The sequence below is a fragment of the Caretta caretta genome, chromosome 6 (genome assembly GCF_965140235.1).
Source record: "Caretta caretta isolate rCarCar2 chromosome 6, rCarCar1.hap1, whole genome shotgun sequence".
NCBI lineage: Eukaryota > Metazoa > Chordata > Testudines > Cheloniidae > Caretta > Caretta caretta.
The window spans coordinates 71,700,855-71,715,346 of record NC_134211.1 but is presented as its reverse complement, the minus strand read 5'-3'; the positions used below and the strand labels follow the sequence as shown (position 1 = coordinate 71,715,346).

Here is a 14,492-nt window from a genome sequence, read left to right as displayed (position 1 = left end):
GCTGGGCACAGAACTGAGATCTTCCAGCTGACAGTTCTAGCACGTAACCAAAGGACCATCCCGCATACCTGTCTCGTAAAAGCGCTCTGTACAGTACACAATATGAGTCTGGTACCGGCAAACCCCTCTGTCTAGAATATATAATGGTACGAACATTCAATCCAATGCATGTAACGAGCCCTATTCCAAAGCCCTTGGGCCAGTGTGTGCAATGTGTTCCACTCCCAAAAGCCACCTGGCCAGTGCATTTCAGCTGGGTTGCTAAAGAGGCAGAATGTAAATGAAGGGAAGCTACCTCATTACTCTGCAATACCATGATGAGAGTCATCCCACAGTACTGTATACCGTGCTAGTCATTGAACTGACACAGGATGGCCCTGCCCATGACAGAGAGCACACTAGAATGTCTGAAGGAGGTTACTTTATAAGGTACGGGTGATGTAGCTGGGCTGGCTTTTTATGGAAATGAAAAGGAGAAATCATGACGACTGGATGACAAGGTTTGAAATATCAAAGCGGATTTGCCCAACTGTCCCTTTTGGAACAGCCCCAGCTTCTTCCTACCTCCATCAGTCCCATATGCCTAAAGTTGTGGAGGACCAGTGGAATTAGCTGGGGGTCAACCCCTCTATAGAGGTAGTGAGAATGGGATGTGATTCAACCCCCTCTACAGCTCTCAGAGTCCCTGTAGAACCCATGCTGATCAGCCCCTGGGATTTAGTGTTTCACAGTTTACCAGCTCACAATGTCCCATCAGAATATAGAACTTATCATTCACCGTAATAGGGCCTGTAGCATGCTAGGCACCTCAGGGGTGTAGATGACCTACATGTGCTCTGACTTTTCTACATCCCAAGCCCGTCGCCATTCGCCCTTTGCGTTCTTGTGGCGCGCTAGCCTCTCAAGGTCGATCTGATCTCGTTCTTTTTTCCATCGCACGTATTCTGAGCGTTCCCGTCCAGTCATGGTGAAACCCATGTCTCCTGGACTCTTCTGGAGAGGTTTCCCTCCCTCCTAGTGGAAGCAAATGAGCAACTCATTAATACAACACCATCAACCAGAAACTATGTTCAATAAGGTTTCCGGACTAGGCTGGTGGGAATTCTATTAGAAACCTTGTAAATAGCTTGCTTTTAGAAACTGGTAACAGCTGCTCTGAAATGTGACTTTTCTGTCTAAATATTCCCTGTCTAGATATATGCCTTGAGTTGTAACCCTTTTGAAAACACGTTACTGTGCTTGTGTGTGCAAATGGCCAACGTTACCTGATTCCCATTTTCAATTTACCTGATTTCTGTATTCAGTCCTAGTAATTAGATGCATAAATTAGGCAGCAGTCATTCACGCACTGTGTCTCGGCAACTTCACACTTCGCTTAATAGGTTAAAAAAATCACATCCACGTTGTTATTCCTGAAAAAGGCACTCATCCAAAGCAGCCCAGTGTTGTCTAGTGTATCTAGCTAGTCCTAGAAGTGCCTGGAACAGAGCTCTCCAATGTTTTTTCTGTAGAGAACAATTTCTGAGTAACTAAATTCTTATGTGAATTCAGAAGGCCAGGGAATAAGAATTCCAAAAGACCCTGGAACTCTTTACTGGTCCAAGGTAACAGGCACAATCTCTTCCCCCAACCCTTTCACCCTCCAACATTGGGGCGTAGGGAAGAGAGTCACTTTGCAACCATTGGTGAGTGCTCTGTAGCTCAAATTCACTGGCTGATGCTGACTCCTGGTTCACAGTGCACTGTATAATGAGCATCACATGCATAAGTCAGAACAATATCCTTTGAGCAGGGGATTGTTTACTTTCACCGCTTGCGCCCTCTCTCTCTCTCATGTTGTAAGAGCTGAGAGCTGTTGCTGTTCCAAGTATTTAAAATCTCAACAAAGAGACAGTGCAAAACAAAGCTGAGTGTATCAGAGGGAGATGTGTGTAACACAGTGACAGATTAATAGACTCCACTGGAGGAGGAGGCTGAAGTTGGTTCCTTTTCCCAGTTCCTTATTTGTGGTAGCAGCTCTTTACTCAGAGTTCCCTGTTCCTTATTCAAAGGATTTATTCAAATTATATTTTTTAAATCAATTAAATTTCTAAAAATTGAATCTTACAGTAAGTTAATGTGATAAAAATTAAATGGCTAATTCCTTAATTACTTATTAACTAAATAATCAAATGAGGAGCTGGGATCTGAGTGGCAGTATGTGATTAAATAAGTCTCGGTCACCCCAAGTGACACATCCCTGCGCACCTCAGACTGCTCTGAAGGACTGGGTCATGCCACTTACTGACCAAAGCTTTGTTTATGAGCAATATGCTGTCACCTGTTATGCCACCACCCCACTTCCATATTGTAAATGGTGACTGAACTGGGTTTTGACTGGCTGTATGTGATAAATTAAGTCTCAGGTCAGCACAACCATTGAACTGTTCTGCTGTAGCTGAGACATTGGAACTCCCTTATTTGGAACTTCTTCTTTGCAAAAAATTGTGGCCCATGTCACCAGCCCTTCTCCCCCTAACCTCAAACACATACACACCCGTTAGCTAGGCAACAGGCACAGTAAACAGGGGAGTCAGAGGATGAAGCTGTGGCTCATGCAGGTAGAGGGACTTGGTGCATGTTGTATTTGTTCCATCTGTTGGTTGGTTGTTCTTTGGGAGGGTGGTGTGGCTGGGCTGGGGGTACTGAACTGGCCAAGTGATATGGGTCTGTTTGTGTCTCAGTGAGGGCCTTGTTGCTGTGATTTGTGGGGCTTTGAACAGAACCAGTTTTTGAAATTTGAGTGGTTATTCCCTCCCTGTTTGTGAGGGCAGGAGCTGAGAAGTGAGGTTTGGTATATGTTAGTTGCCAGGCGAATGGGTATGGTATCCTGGATGAGTTTTGGTGGGAGCGTAGAGAGGAGTGGGATTCCTGTTTTAGGTTTGGCTCTACACCAGAGAGCAGATATGGCTTAGAAGAGAGCAACTGCTGTGATCCACCTTGGATGTGCTATGTTTTACTTTCCGTCAGAAGACGGAACAGATTTCTGGTGTTTGAAATGCAAGCTGGTGGCTGTAGTGGAGGAGAAAACACATTGTCTGGAAGCATAATTTGAAATATTGTACAGCATCTGAGACAGTGAAGACTTCTTGGACAATCAGATTGGGAAATCACTGTCAGATGCCACAAGGGGATGGCTCAGCAATAAGACAACTGGAGAGAGTAGAAATCAAAGTGGACAAGTGGTTTGTAACAAGAGAGAAAGAGAGCCAAGAGTCATTTCAACTTCTCTAGAAGTATCAAAGCTCAGCAGTCAGCTACAGAAGAACCTGTCTCTAGAGGAATGGAAAAAGCTACCAGGGACATACCTGATGGGTGTTCTTATGGTATGAAATGAGCAGCAACCAAGTGAAGTTCATCAACCATCATAAGAATACAAACAATCATCACTGATAACTTAATATTAAGAAGAAAGGACAGAATTCAGCAAGGGACACAGGGACAATAAGACAGTGTGCTGTATCCCTGGCATGAAAATATGAGAGGTAACTGAAGGACTAGACAAGATCATGAAGTTGTCTGTCCACTTATGATGATACACATTGGAGCCAATGACACAGCATCACATGGAACTGTTCAAATTAGAGAAGACCTCAGGCACCTTGGAAGGGAGTGGAAGAAAAGGAAAGTCCAAGTGATCTCATCAGAGATCCTTCCAATCCAATGAGCAAGAGAAGGCAGAAAATACAGGAGGTAAACTGTTGGCTGCACAGCTGGTGTGAGGCTGAAGGTGTAGGTTTTGTGGAACATTGGGCCACATTCCAGTGGGAGTGGGGGCTGTACATATGGGATGGCTGGCATCTCACAGATTGGGGGCTAACCTTCTCTGTAGGAGACTAGTTGGAGCAGCTAGGAGGGCATTGAGCTACAAACACAAGAGGAGGTGCTAGGGAGACAAATGCTGTACAAAACTAAAACTCAAGACATCACAAACAAATTGAACTGATGTGACAAAACATGTGAAGAGAAGACATTTTTCAGTTGCTTACATACCAATGCTAGGAGTCTGGTTAACAACGGAGAGGAATAAGAAACTCTCATTGATGAGAAAAATATATACAATTGGCAATACTGAAACCTGGTGGGACATTTCACATGATGGGTTATCACCTCTTCAGGAGGAATAGAGTGGGTAAAAGGTGTGTGTGTCGGGGGGAGGGGAGGACTCTACATTAGTTATTGTTGCTTGTTTTACAATTATTGATAATCAGGGATCCTAGAAATCCGTTTGCCCTGGAAAAACACGGAATTTGCATTTTTTAAGAGAATCTTTAGTTTTTGCATTTTGTGAAAAAATAAAAACAGGTACAATAGAACCCTATTTGTCCGAGCTTCTGACCTGTATAGCAGAACAGGTAATATTTAGATTTGATAGATCCTGAAATTTGTCTCGGCACAAAGATGTTTTTGTGTCCATAAGTGAAACACGGACTTCATGCAGGAGGCAGAGAGACTGATTTGTTGAAGAATGTCTGGTTTGCTGAGACCTCCACTGGCTCTGGCTAACTCTAACCTAGGATGTGAGACTTTGTCACACACATCCCCCCTCCCCCATGTGTCCTTTTCCTTCCCCACCTTTTCTTTCCTATCCTTCTCCTTTTCCCTTCTGTCTAATAAGAGCCTGGCTTAGTTGGCCAAGACTGCTTATTTTGCAATACTGCTGTAGATTCATGACCAGGGAATCAGATAAAAGCAATTCCCTAAACAACGCAGTGTTGGTACAAGTTTCCCAGGTTTTGGAGTGGCTAATAAGACTGTGTGCCATGTCTGTATATCTCTAACAGTGAGGTTGCAAGTGAGAATCAATACCAGAGACAGAAGCTGCATATTTTATCTTTGCTGTTCTTTTCTTTCCCCTTTTGTGTGTGTTTTGTCTGAGCTTTTAGAAAATGAGGTCAGGCTACAGAAATAACGACAGTTCTAGTCCATTTCAACTAACTTATTCCCTGTTTCCCAAAAACAACAATTATCACCATCGTTAATCCCATCCAAGAGACTGTCAAATGCTTTAACTGGTTTTCCTTCTTTTTCTTTAAATAAAGGAAAAAAAGGTTTTAATGGTGTGTTTCAGAGTAGCAGCCATGTTAGTCTGTATTCGCAAAAAGAAAAGGAGGACTTGTGGCACCTTAGAGACTGACCAATTTAGCTTTCGTGAGCTACAGAATGCATCCGATGAAGTGAGCTGTAGCTCACGAAAGCTTATGCTCAAATAAATTTGTTAGTCTCTAAGGTGCCACAAGTACTCCTTTTTTTTAATGGTGTGTTTCTAATGGCACTAAGCTGACTGAGGTCTCTGTGTACCAACCCTCAACCTTGTTTATAACTGCTTAATGTCAGATAGAGAGAGGGTCACGTTAACACTTTGACTCTCTGGGCCCATATATTCCATCTAAATTAATAGAACAGTACCCTTGGATTCCTTGCTGATGCTAAGCTCTCACATAGCGGAAGCCAAGAGTAATACTTTCTGCTATCCCTGGTTGGCTATGATACTTTCTCCTACCCTGGTGGACGATAACCTGGTCTAAATTATTCACACCTTCGTTACCTCTCGGTCGGCTGAAAACACTGTGCTGCACCTGGGCATGAAACCATCAGCATTTAGTAAACTTCATCTACTACAGACTGCTAGAGCACATCTCCTCAGCAACATAGGTTGCCACGAACACGTCACACCTGTCCTCTGCTCTTTATACTGGCTTCACACAGAATTTCAAATAAAGTTCAAAGTATCATCCTTATTTTCAAGGCATGGAATGGCCCGAGCCCAGGCTCTTGTAAAGATTTCTTAAATTCCGGAACAAAGACGTGGTCAACAACTCCACTCCTCAGGCACAGTGGCACTCTCTACAATAAAGGTAAAGTTTGTCTGGGCAGTAGACAGAGCTTTCTGGGGGGCTGGTCCCTTACTGTGCAATAAACTCCCCCAGGAAGTAAGGACAATCACAAACCTCACCACCTTCTGCTCCAAGTGCAAGGCTCACTTCTTTGACCGTGCCTTCTCTAACACACACACAGCAATATGCATATTTAAATAGTTAAGATAAAGCTAAAACCCTGCCAAAACAAGACACTCCACTACACATGCTTCTATCCCTGGGTAGAGGATGAGAGAACAAGCACCATATGACAGATGTATAGTCACACTGCTTAATGCACTACTGGAAGGTGCATTAATGCTCAGAAGGTGCTCAGATACGGATAAGCTCAGCATAAGAACCTCTACAGAATAGATATAAAATACTTAGGGTTTTGTAAGGCATTTGACTTAATACCACATGACATTCTGGTTTAAAAAGTTAGAACAGTATAATATCAACAAAGCACATGTTAAATGGATTAAGAAATGGGTAAGTGAGAGGTCTCAAAAAGCAGTTGCCAGTGGGGAGTTATCATTGAGCATGTGTGTTTCTAGTGGGGTCTGAAAGGATCAATACTAGGCCCAATGCTATTCAACATTTTCACCAACAACCAGGAAATAAATATAAAATCACTGCTGATCAAATCTGTGGCTGGCACAAGGATTGGAGGAGTGGTAAATAATGATGAGGACAAAGCAGTCCTTCAAAGTGATCTGCATTCAAATAAAGTATGTTTTAACACATCTGGGAACAAGGAATGCAGGCCATACCGGCCGAAGGAGGGACTGTGTCCTGAGAAGCACTGACTCTGAAAAGGATTTAGCATCACAGCAATGTAGGCCTGGAAGGGACCTCCAGAGTCGTCTTCTCCATCTCCCTGAGCAGAGGCAGCACCAAGTATACCTAGACAAGTGTTTGTCTACCTGGTTTTAAAAACCTCCAATGATGGGGATTCCACACCCTCTCTTATTAGTCTCTTCAAGAGCTTAACTACCTTATACTAAGGAAGTTATTCCCTAATATCTAACCGAAACCTCCTTTGGTTCAGATTATGCCCATTACTACTACTCCTACATTTGGTGGACTTGGAGAACAACAGACCAAGCATCTTAAAGATTATAATGAAGATGGTGAAGTCTTTATCAAGTCCCCCCCAATCTTCTTTTCACAAGACTAAACATGCCTGTTTTTTAAAACCTTTCCTCTTAGGGCAGGCTTTCTCAACCTTATATCATTTTTATTGCTTTCCTCTAAATTCTCTCCAATTTGTCCACATCTTCTTAAAATGTGGTGCCCAAAACTGGACACAGTATTCCAGTTGAGATCACACCAGTGCCGAGAAGAGCAGAACAATTATGTCTTGCATACGACATTACTTGTTAATATCTCTCAGAAAGATTCTAGTCTTTTTTGCAACTGCATCACATTGACTCATATTCAGTCTGTGATCCACTGTAACCCTGAGATTGTTTTCTGTAGTACTACTGCCTAGCCAGTTATTCCCCATTTGTGGGTCTGATTTTTCCTTCCCAAGTGTAGTACGTTTCACTTTTCTTTACTAAATTTCATCTTGCTAATTTCAAACCAATTCTCCACTTTGTCAAGGTCATTTTGAATTCTAATCCTGGCCTCCAAAGTGTTTGCAAACCCTTCCAGCTCGGTGTCATCTGCAAATTTTATAAGCATACACTCCATTCCATTAACCAAATCATTAATGAAGGAGACAAGCAACTGAACAAGAGCTCCCAGCGCAAAGCTGTGGCAAAAAGGGTGAATGTGATCCTTGGATGTATAAATGGAAGTAAGGAGTAGGAGCAGGATGTGATTTTTACCTCTGTTTATGGCCTTGGTGAGATCGACACTAGACTATTGCATCCAGTTCTGGCGTCCATATCTTAAAAGGGTGTTGAAAAATTGTAAAGGGCAAAGAAAAGAGCCACAAAAATGATGTGAGGGCTGCAGAAAAGACCTTGCATGAGAGAGTGAAAGAGCTCAATCTGCTTAGCTTTTCAAAAAAAAAAGTTGAGACATGACTTGATTGCAGCGTACAGTAGTTTTCAGTGGACAAAATACTGGGTACTGAAAGGCTCATAAATCTAGCAGAGAATGGCTGTGTCAAGGCTGTCGCTCCAAGTGCAGAAGTGGGGCCTGCAAGGATTTTAAAAATTAATACTGGCCACTCCAGGCTTGTATTAAACTCCCAAGGATACAGCTTTTCTCTGACCTTGGCTTGGTAAACGCTGCCACCACCCAAATACAAAAAAACCCCAACCCTTGGACCCAGGAAGGAGCACTTGGGAATTCCTCCCTGTGGGGTACCCTCAAGCCCTTTCACCTCCCCTCCAGGGAAGAGCTGAGAAAGGAAACAAGCTGTGGCTACCAGCTAATCAAACAACATGCACAAACCTCTTAGGACACCAAAAATCCAATCCTGTTCTTAAGAAAGGTAAATGTTATTAAAAACAAAAAGAAAGGACATATATCTGGAACTTAGGCTTTTGCTAGATTTTAAAAGAGCAATTCCAAAAATTAAGCACCCAAAATAGCTTTCTTGGGGGTTCAGCTTAAAGGTTGCAAGCAAACAAAAGCATCTGGGTTTAGCACAGAGGGGTCCACAAGCCAATAAGAAATAACCCTAATCGCATCTAGCTAAACATTCTGATCTACTTGCACATTTGGAGTTCAGCTAAGTAGTTCTAGGCATGATCTGATGATTTATGATCATGTCTGGTTCAAACTTTACACAGCATTCCTGCTGCCCTGTCTCTTCAGCTCAGGGAGCAACAGACAAAAGGAAAGTTTCTTTCCCAGTTTTAAAAAGTTCTACCTTCCCATTGGCTCTTTCGGTCAGGTGCCCATTTTTTTTTCTTTACCTTGGGGACTTTTTAACCCTTTACAGGTAAAGCAAGTAAAGAACAGCTACCGAGAGGGATTTTACAGTAACTGGCTGGCTGGGTGTCCATCAAAGGGAGCTACCCCCCTTTATTTATCACAGGCTGGAAGCTGAAGCCAGACAAATTGACATTAGAATTAGGCACAACATTTTAACAGTGTGGGTGATCAACCATTGGAACAAATGATCACAGGAAGTGATGGATTTTCCAGCTTTTGATGTTTCCAAATCAAGCGTGGATGCCATCCAGAAACATCATTTTAGTCCAACACAAATTGTTACTTGGCTCAGTACCAGGATAGCTGGATGAAATTCTGTGGTGATATACAGGAGATCAGACTAGATGACCTAATGGTCCCCTCTGGCTTGAAAATCTCTGAATCTATGAAACGCTGCTACTGGCCCTTTGGCACATGCACCTTTATCAAAGTTTCCCCTCCAGGTGGATGTTGAATGCAGTAGTTAGTTGTGTCAGGATTACAGACCATAAAAACCTCCTTAAGGAGAGGCATAATTTGGTGATGGCTGCAGCAATTTTATGCAGAAATTAATGAAGAAACTTCCTCTCTGTGCAAAACAGGGCCTTAGCATACAGATCCTTAGGAATGCTTAAATGCAGGGGTCACCAGTGATAAGCACTAGCAGCAGCACCAATTGCTCAAGTAAAGTATTTTTATTATAATACATTGCAATTTCTTTACTCATTTTACAGTTTTAGCATCAAAGCGAGCAAGTACTATGTCAACTGAGTACACATCATTTCTTTAATGGCGAACCATGCATCTTATTATTTACATTTGCGATTAAGTCTAATCGCAGAAATAATCAAAAATTTGACACTCGTCTATTTCCACCAGAGATTTCTGGGTCTGATAGTAAATAAGTTGAAAAAAAACAAGATGCATTTTTGTGGCTCCATCTCAAAATAGTGACTCATGTCTTCTCTAATACCATTCGCAGCAAAAAAGGAAATGTCCCTACCACAGAAAAATCCTTCATCGGCTTCTCTATAGTACTTTTCCATGTAACTTGAATATAACAATATTTAAAACAGGTTTCAGAGTAACAGCCGTGTTAGTCTGTATTCGCAAAAAGAAAAGGAGTACTTGTAGCACCTTAGAGACTAACCAATTTATTTGAGCATGAGCTTTCGTGAGCTACAGCTCACTTCATCAGATGTATACCGTATACATCTGATGAAGTGAGCTGTAGCTCACGAAAGCTCATGCTCAAATAAATTGGTTAGTCTCTAAGGTGCTACAAGTACTCCTTTTCTTTTTGCGAATATTTAAAACAACGTTCAAATATTGATCAGTTCAACAGAAGTCAGCAACATTATTTGCATAACCAATAGAGTTTATTTAAACAAAGGTGTTACCATTATAGGTACGAAGTTGCTGTTATACAACATTTTATATGTTTCCACAAACTTGGACAGAGGTCTGGCATTTCTAGTCTGGAGTTTTGGAATTAAAAAGGAAAGGAAGTGCGGATATTCTAGCCACAGATAGAGTTCTCCAAATTCTTCTAAAGTGTACCAAGCCACATTACTCTTGTAGTACAAGTCCCATAGCAACACTTAAGACTGGATCAGCTAATTGTAGTGTATAGGAATAGGGCAGTATTCCTTTAAGTCGTTTGTGAGCACTCTAATGGTTTTTACAGTTTTCTATATTTTAAAAGCTATCAGAAACCGCTCAGAACAGCAGTATGCATTAAGCTAGGCCTTGCATGTTTGCATGTAGTTAATAAACAAGATTATTTGGGAGCTCACTGAGCTCAAGCCTTGTGTTCATTTTATATTTGTTGTGTAATGAACAAAACAATAACAAATGCTTTTATATCTGTAACACAGTTAAACAAATGTTGATAAATTTAGCCATTTTTCCTCCTCTTAATTAATCTAACAACAAACCAATGTTCCTATACACATCTTCATTTTTAACTATCGTATAATTTCTGTGAAAACATTATAACTGGATTTGTAACAAACTGATTGCATATGGCTTTTTGTTGATTTGTACATGCATTTCCCATGTTAACTAACAAAATAAAAACTGGGGTAATATATTTATCAGACAAGAAAGGAAGTGGCATAACATCTCTTCATGAAATAACGGTCACAGGGGATGGGATGGCACATGGGGTGACCTGAGATGCGTTATGTCATGTGTGGTTTGAGCGTTGGCCTGCTAAACCCAGGGTTGTGAGTTCAATCCTTGAGGGGGCCATTTAGGGATCTGGGGCAAAAATTGGGGATTGGTCCTGCTTTGAGTGGGGGGTTGGACTAGATGACCTCCTGAGGTCCCTTCCAACCCTGATATTCTATGATTCTATGATTCTATGTACAGTCTGTCAAAACCCTCTTTCTTATTTAAGCTCTATGTACAACATGGAAGTGGGACAGGACCTAACAGATGGCAGCATGTGCAGGAACAAAGCTTCAGATCGGCAAGTAGTATGTCCCAGATCCTTCAGAACAGTCTGTTGGCTGTGGGGATGTGTCATCTGGGATGACCCAAGACCCATTTTGTCAGGTACAGACACTCAAATCCGAGCTCCTTATCTGATTATTTAATTAATAAATAATTAAGTAATTAGTATTTTAATTCTTTATCACATTCAAACACATTAATTTGATGACATTTCTAAAAAATGAGTCTTACATGAATATATTTCAAATAGATTTGGCCTTTGAATAAGGAACTGGGACCCATGAAAAAGGAGCTGGTACCACACCTAAGGAACTGGGAATAAGGAACCAAATTCAGTCTTTTACTGGAAGTGAGAACCAACTGACCATAGCCTGCTATCAAGTAGAGTCGTATAATAGCTGAATAGCTAATAGAGTGAATAGCTTAGCACAAAACGAGTCCTGGGATGTTAATTTTTGGTGGATAATTCACTACTCCACATTTCCCACCTTCAAAGCCCACCCTCTCCTTCCACCCTTCTCCAAAACAGGAATTAATCTCCCTAGCATTTCACTGCAGATCAAAATAGACTGGAGGAAAAGGAGTGACTGAAAAACCTGTTGCCAAGGAGACCCACCTGTGTGTGCAAGGAGACTGGGGGGAGGGAGCAAGCAACAGCTCATTAGTTCTTTACCAAAGGGAGTCAGGGACTCGGCAAGCCCGTGCAGGAGCAAGAGGGGAGGAAAGATGCTCAGCCCTCCATTCTTGGGCAAAGGAATGCCAGGCTGTGGTCCTAGAAGCCCTGTTCTTAGACTGAGAGGAAGGTCGTTCTGAAACACTCCCTGCAGCTTCCAGCCCCTCCCCTAACCGCTTAATGCACATCCCGAGGGGCATGCCATGGCTGGTGAGTGGGTTTAGTGCTCAGGAGAGCAGGGAACAGCAGCAGCAGTGTGAGGCATACATGGTGCAGGCGGGCTCTGTGCAAGCTTCCCCAGCTGCCAATGCACCTCTCAGACCTGACCTATGATGACCCCGACACCTCTCCTGAGCAGAGACTGACAGCCCTGCCACCTGACACATACATGAAGATTAGGCAAGATCTGGGAAATTAATTTCTATGGGAGACCTAAGATAAGACTTGATCCCGGCTGTGCACAGGTGGAAGGGCAGAGCCTTCGTCCATCTTGTCACTGGATCCTCTAGCAAAATTGCTGGCGGCTCCAAACCAGTGAATGACAGAGGTGTTGCAGCTGTCAGATGGCGTGTTTCTCACCAAGTATCTGTGCTGTTTATCGGGTAAATAAAGAGAAGATGTACATCTGCTGCCTGTCAAGTGCAAGGGTGAGGAGCTGTTTACCAACCTAGGGCTCTGCTCAGCTTGGACGCAGCTGTGTCTGCTGGACCTAGTGGGAGTCCAATCAGGCAGCCCTCTGCCACTCTGCTGGGTGCAATTGGGATTGATGCTTCGGAGCCCATCTGTGTTCTCCTAATGAATCGCATGGGAACGGGAGCTATTCAATTTGTGCTCCATTAATTAAGAGTGTCTGATATCAGGGGAGCCAGTGCTTCCTCCAGGGTTTGCATTAAACAGCCAGCAGGAAGGCACAAACTTTAATTTACTGCAACCCTGGCCAGCTCCTGCTAAAGCAATGGACTGTGGCTAATGCAGCCTGAATCTTTCAACCCACAAGCAAATGATAGCCACAGAGAAAACAGCTAATGCAATGGCACTCGTCCTGTGGCTGGGCAAGCATTCTGGCAGCAGCGTTGGCATGCTGGCCTGGAAAGCCACCTCTGCCTTTTGTTCCCTGCCTCTGCGAAAAGATGCTATTCACCTGTTTATGCTCATGCTGTTCTTAGAGTCCCCTCTGCTGGCCCTTCTATTGAACAACACCGAGATAGGATTCAACCCTCACTGGATTTCCATTTCACACAGTCTGAGGTGAGTGCGAGTGTGATCACAAAGAAAAGACCATGGGGAGAAGGCGAAGGGCCAAAGGCATCCCAGAATGAAGACGTGGCAAAAGGACCTTCCAACTCACCAGAAGGAAAATTAGGAAATGTTGCTTTATTTCCAGGTACAACTCTCTTCGGACGAATCTCGGGTCATAGAGCTGAAGTCAAACTGGCTGATACAGTAAAAATGCGTAGTCTGGCTTATCACTAAGGAAAAGGACTTCCGCATGATTTGGAGATTCTTTGTAGAAATCCACCTTATGTCACTCTGGAGCCAATCTCTACTGGGGCAGCCATCACAAAGCTGCGTGCTTCAGGACCTTTCTATCAGTCTAGGCATTTATACTTTGCCCATCGTCACAGAGAACTCAGCATAGGAGAGGGACAAAGGCAAGGGAAACCTTTGGTGACTGGAGAGAAGGTACACTGGGCCCTGCATAGCAGGCTAACAACTGCTCCAGCACTAATGCTCCCAAACAATCCATACAGTTAAAAGGCATGTTGGTTCTTCAGTAGTTCGCATTTTCCTCATGATCATATAATTTAAAGCCAGCTGGGACAAAGCTCTGGATAATACTCTGGAGCACAATCCTGCATCGATGGGGGGATGGGCCAGGTGACTCAATCCATCTTTTCCATCTCTAATTTTTGAACAAGCTTGTCCATTCCTTTGGCATGGGGCTGTTCCCATTGTTTCATGTTCTCTATGAATATAAATCTCCCCACTGTAGTTTCCACTGAATGCATCCGATGAAGTGAGCTGTAGCTCACGAAAGCTTATGCTCAAATAAATTTGTTAGTCTCTAAGGTGCCACAAGTCCTCCTTTTCTTTTTACAATGGGGTGGGTGGTGAAAGAGGCAGTCAAGGAGAGGACTCCCTGTACCACTCCGTACTCAAGGCAACCTGAGCAGTCACTACTGGGATGAAGACAGGCACTACCAAGAATGCCATGAGGGCTGATTGCCAGCTAGGCTGAGCACTCAAAGCTCCCATTAACTTCAAGGGCAGCTGTGGATGGTCAGTCTCTCTGACAATCAGGACCTACAGTTCACTACATCACCACCCCCTTCACATGAACACCAATCAGCACCAAGGACCCCTCTCACCTTTATGTTGTGCTCACTCTCTGGATACTTGTCAGTGTCTGATCGCCTCCTCTCCACTGTTCTTCTTTCATCCACCTATAGGGATACAGAAGAGACATGATTCACGATTGTGCATGGACTCTAGAGTGAGAAATTAGTGCCAGGCCTTTGAGCAACTGTGCAAAACCAAAAGGGATTTCTCAGGAGACAAAAGGCGAACAGAAGAGTCAAAGTTGGCTCCTG

The 14,492-nt window shown here is 43.1% G+C and overlaps 1 protein-coding gene across 8 annotated transcripts in view; it reads right to left on the bottom strand.

Moving 5' to 3' along the window:
- Positions 1-14,492, bottom strand: part of CCDC9B (coiled-coil domain containing 9B) — a 147,806-nt gene that overhangs the window by 38,147 nt on the left and 95,167 nt on the right. For all 8 annotated transcript variants that reach the window (XM_075129706.1, XM_048852804.2, XM_075129705.1 and 5 more), the window contains 2 exons: positions 14,271-14,345; positions 830-1,014 (listed from right to left, as the gene is read on the bottom strand). In XM_075129706.1, coding sequence (XP_074985807.1) covers positions 830-1,014; positions 14,271-14,345 — 260 coding nt within the window. The remainder of the gene's footprint in view (positions 1-829; positions 1,015-14,270; positions 14,346-14,492) is intronic.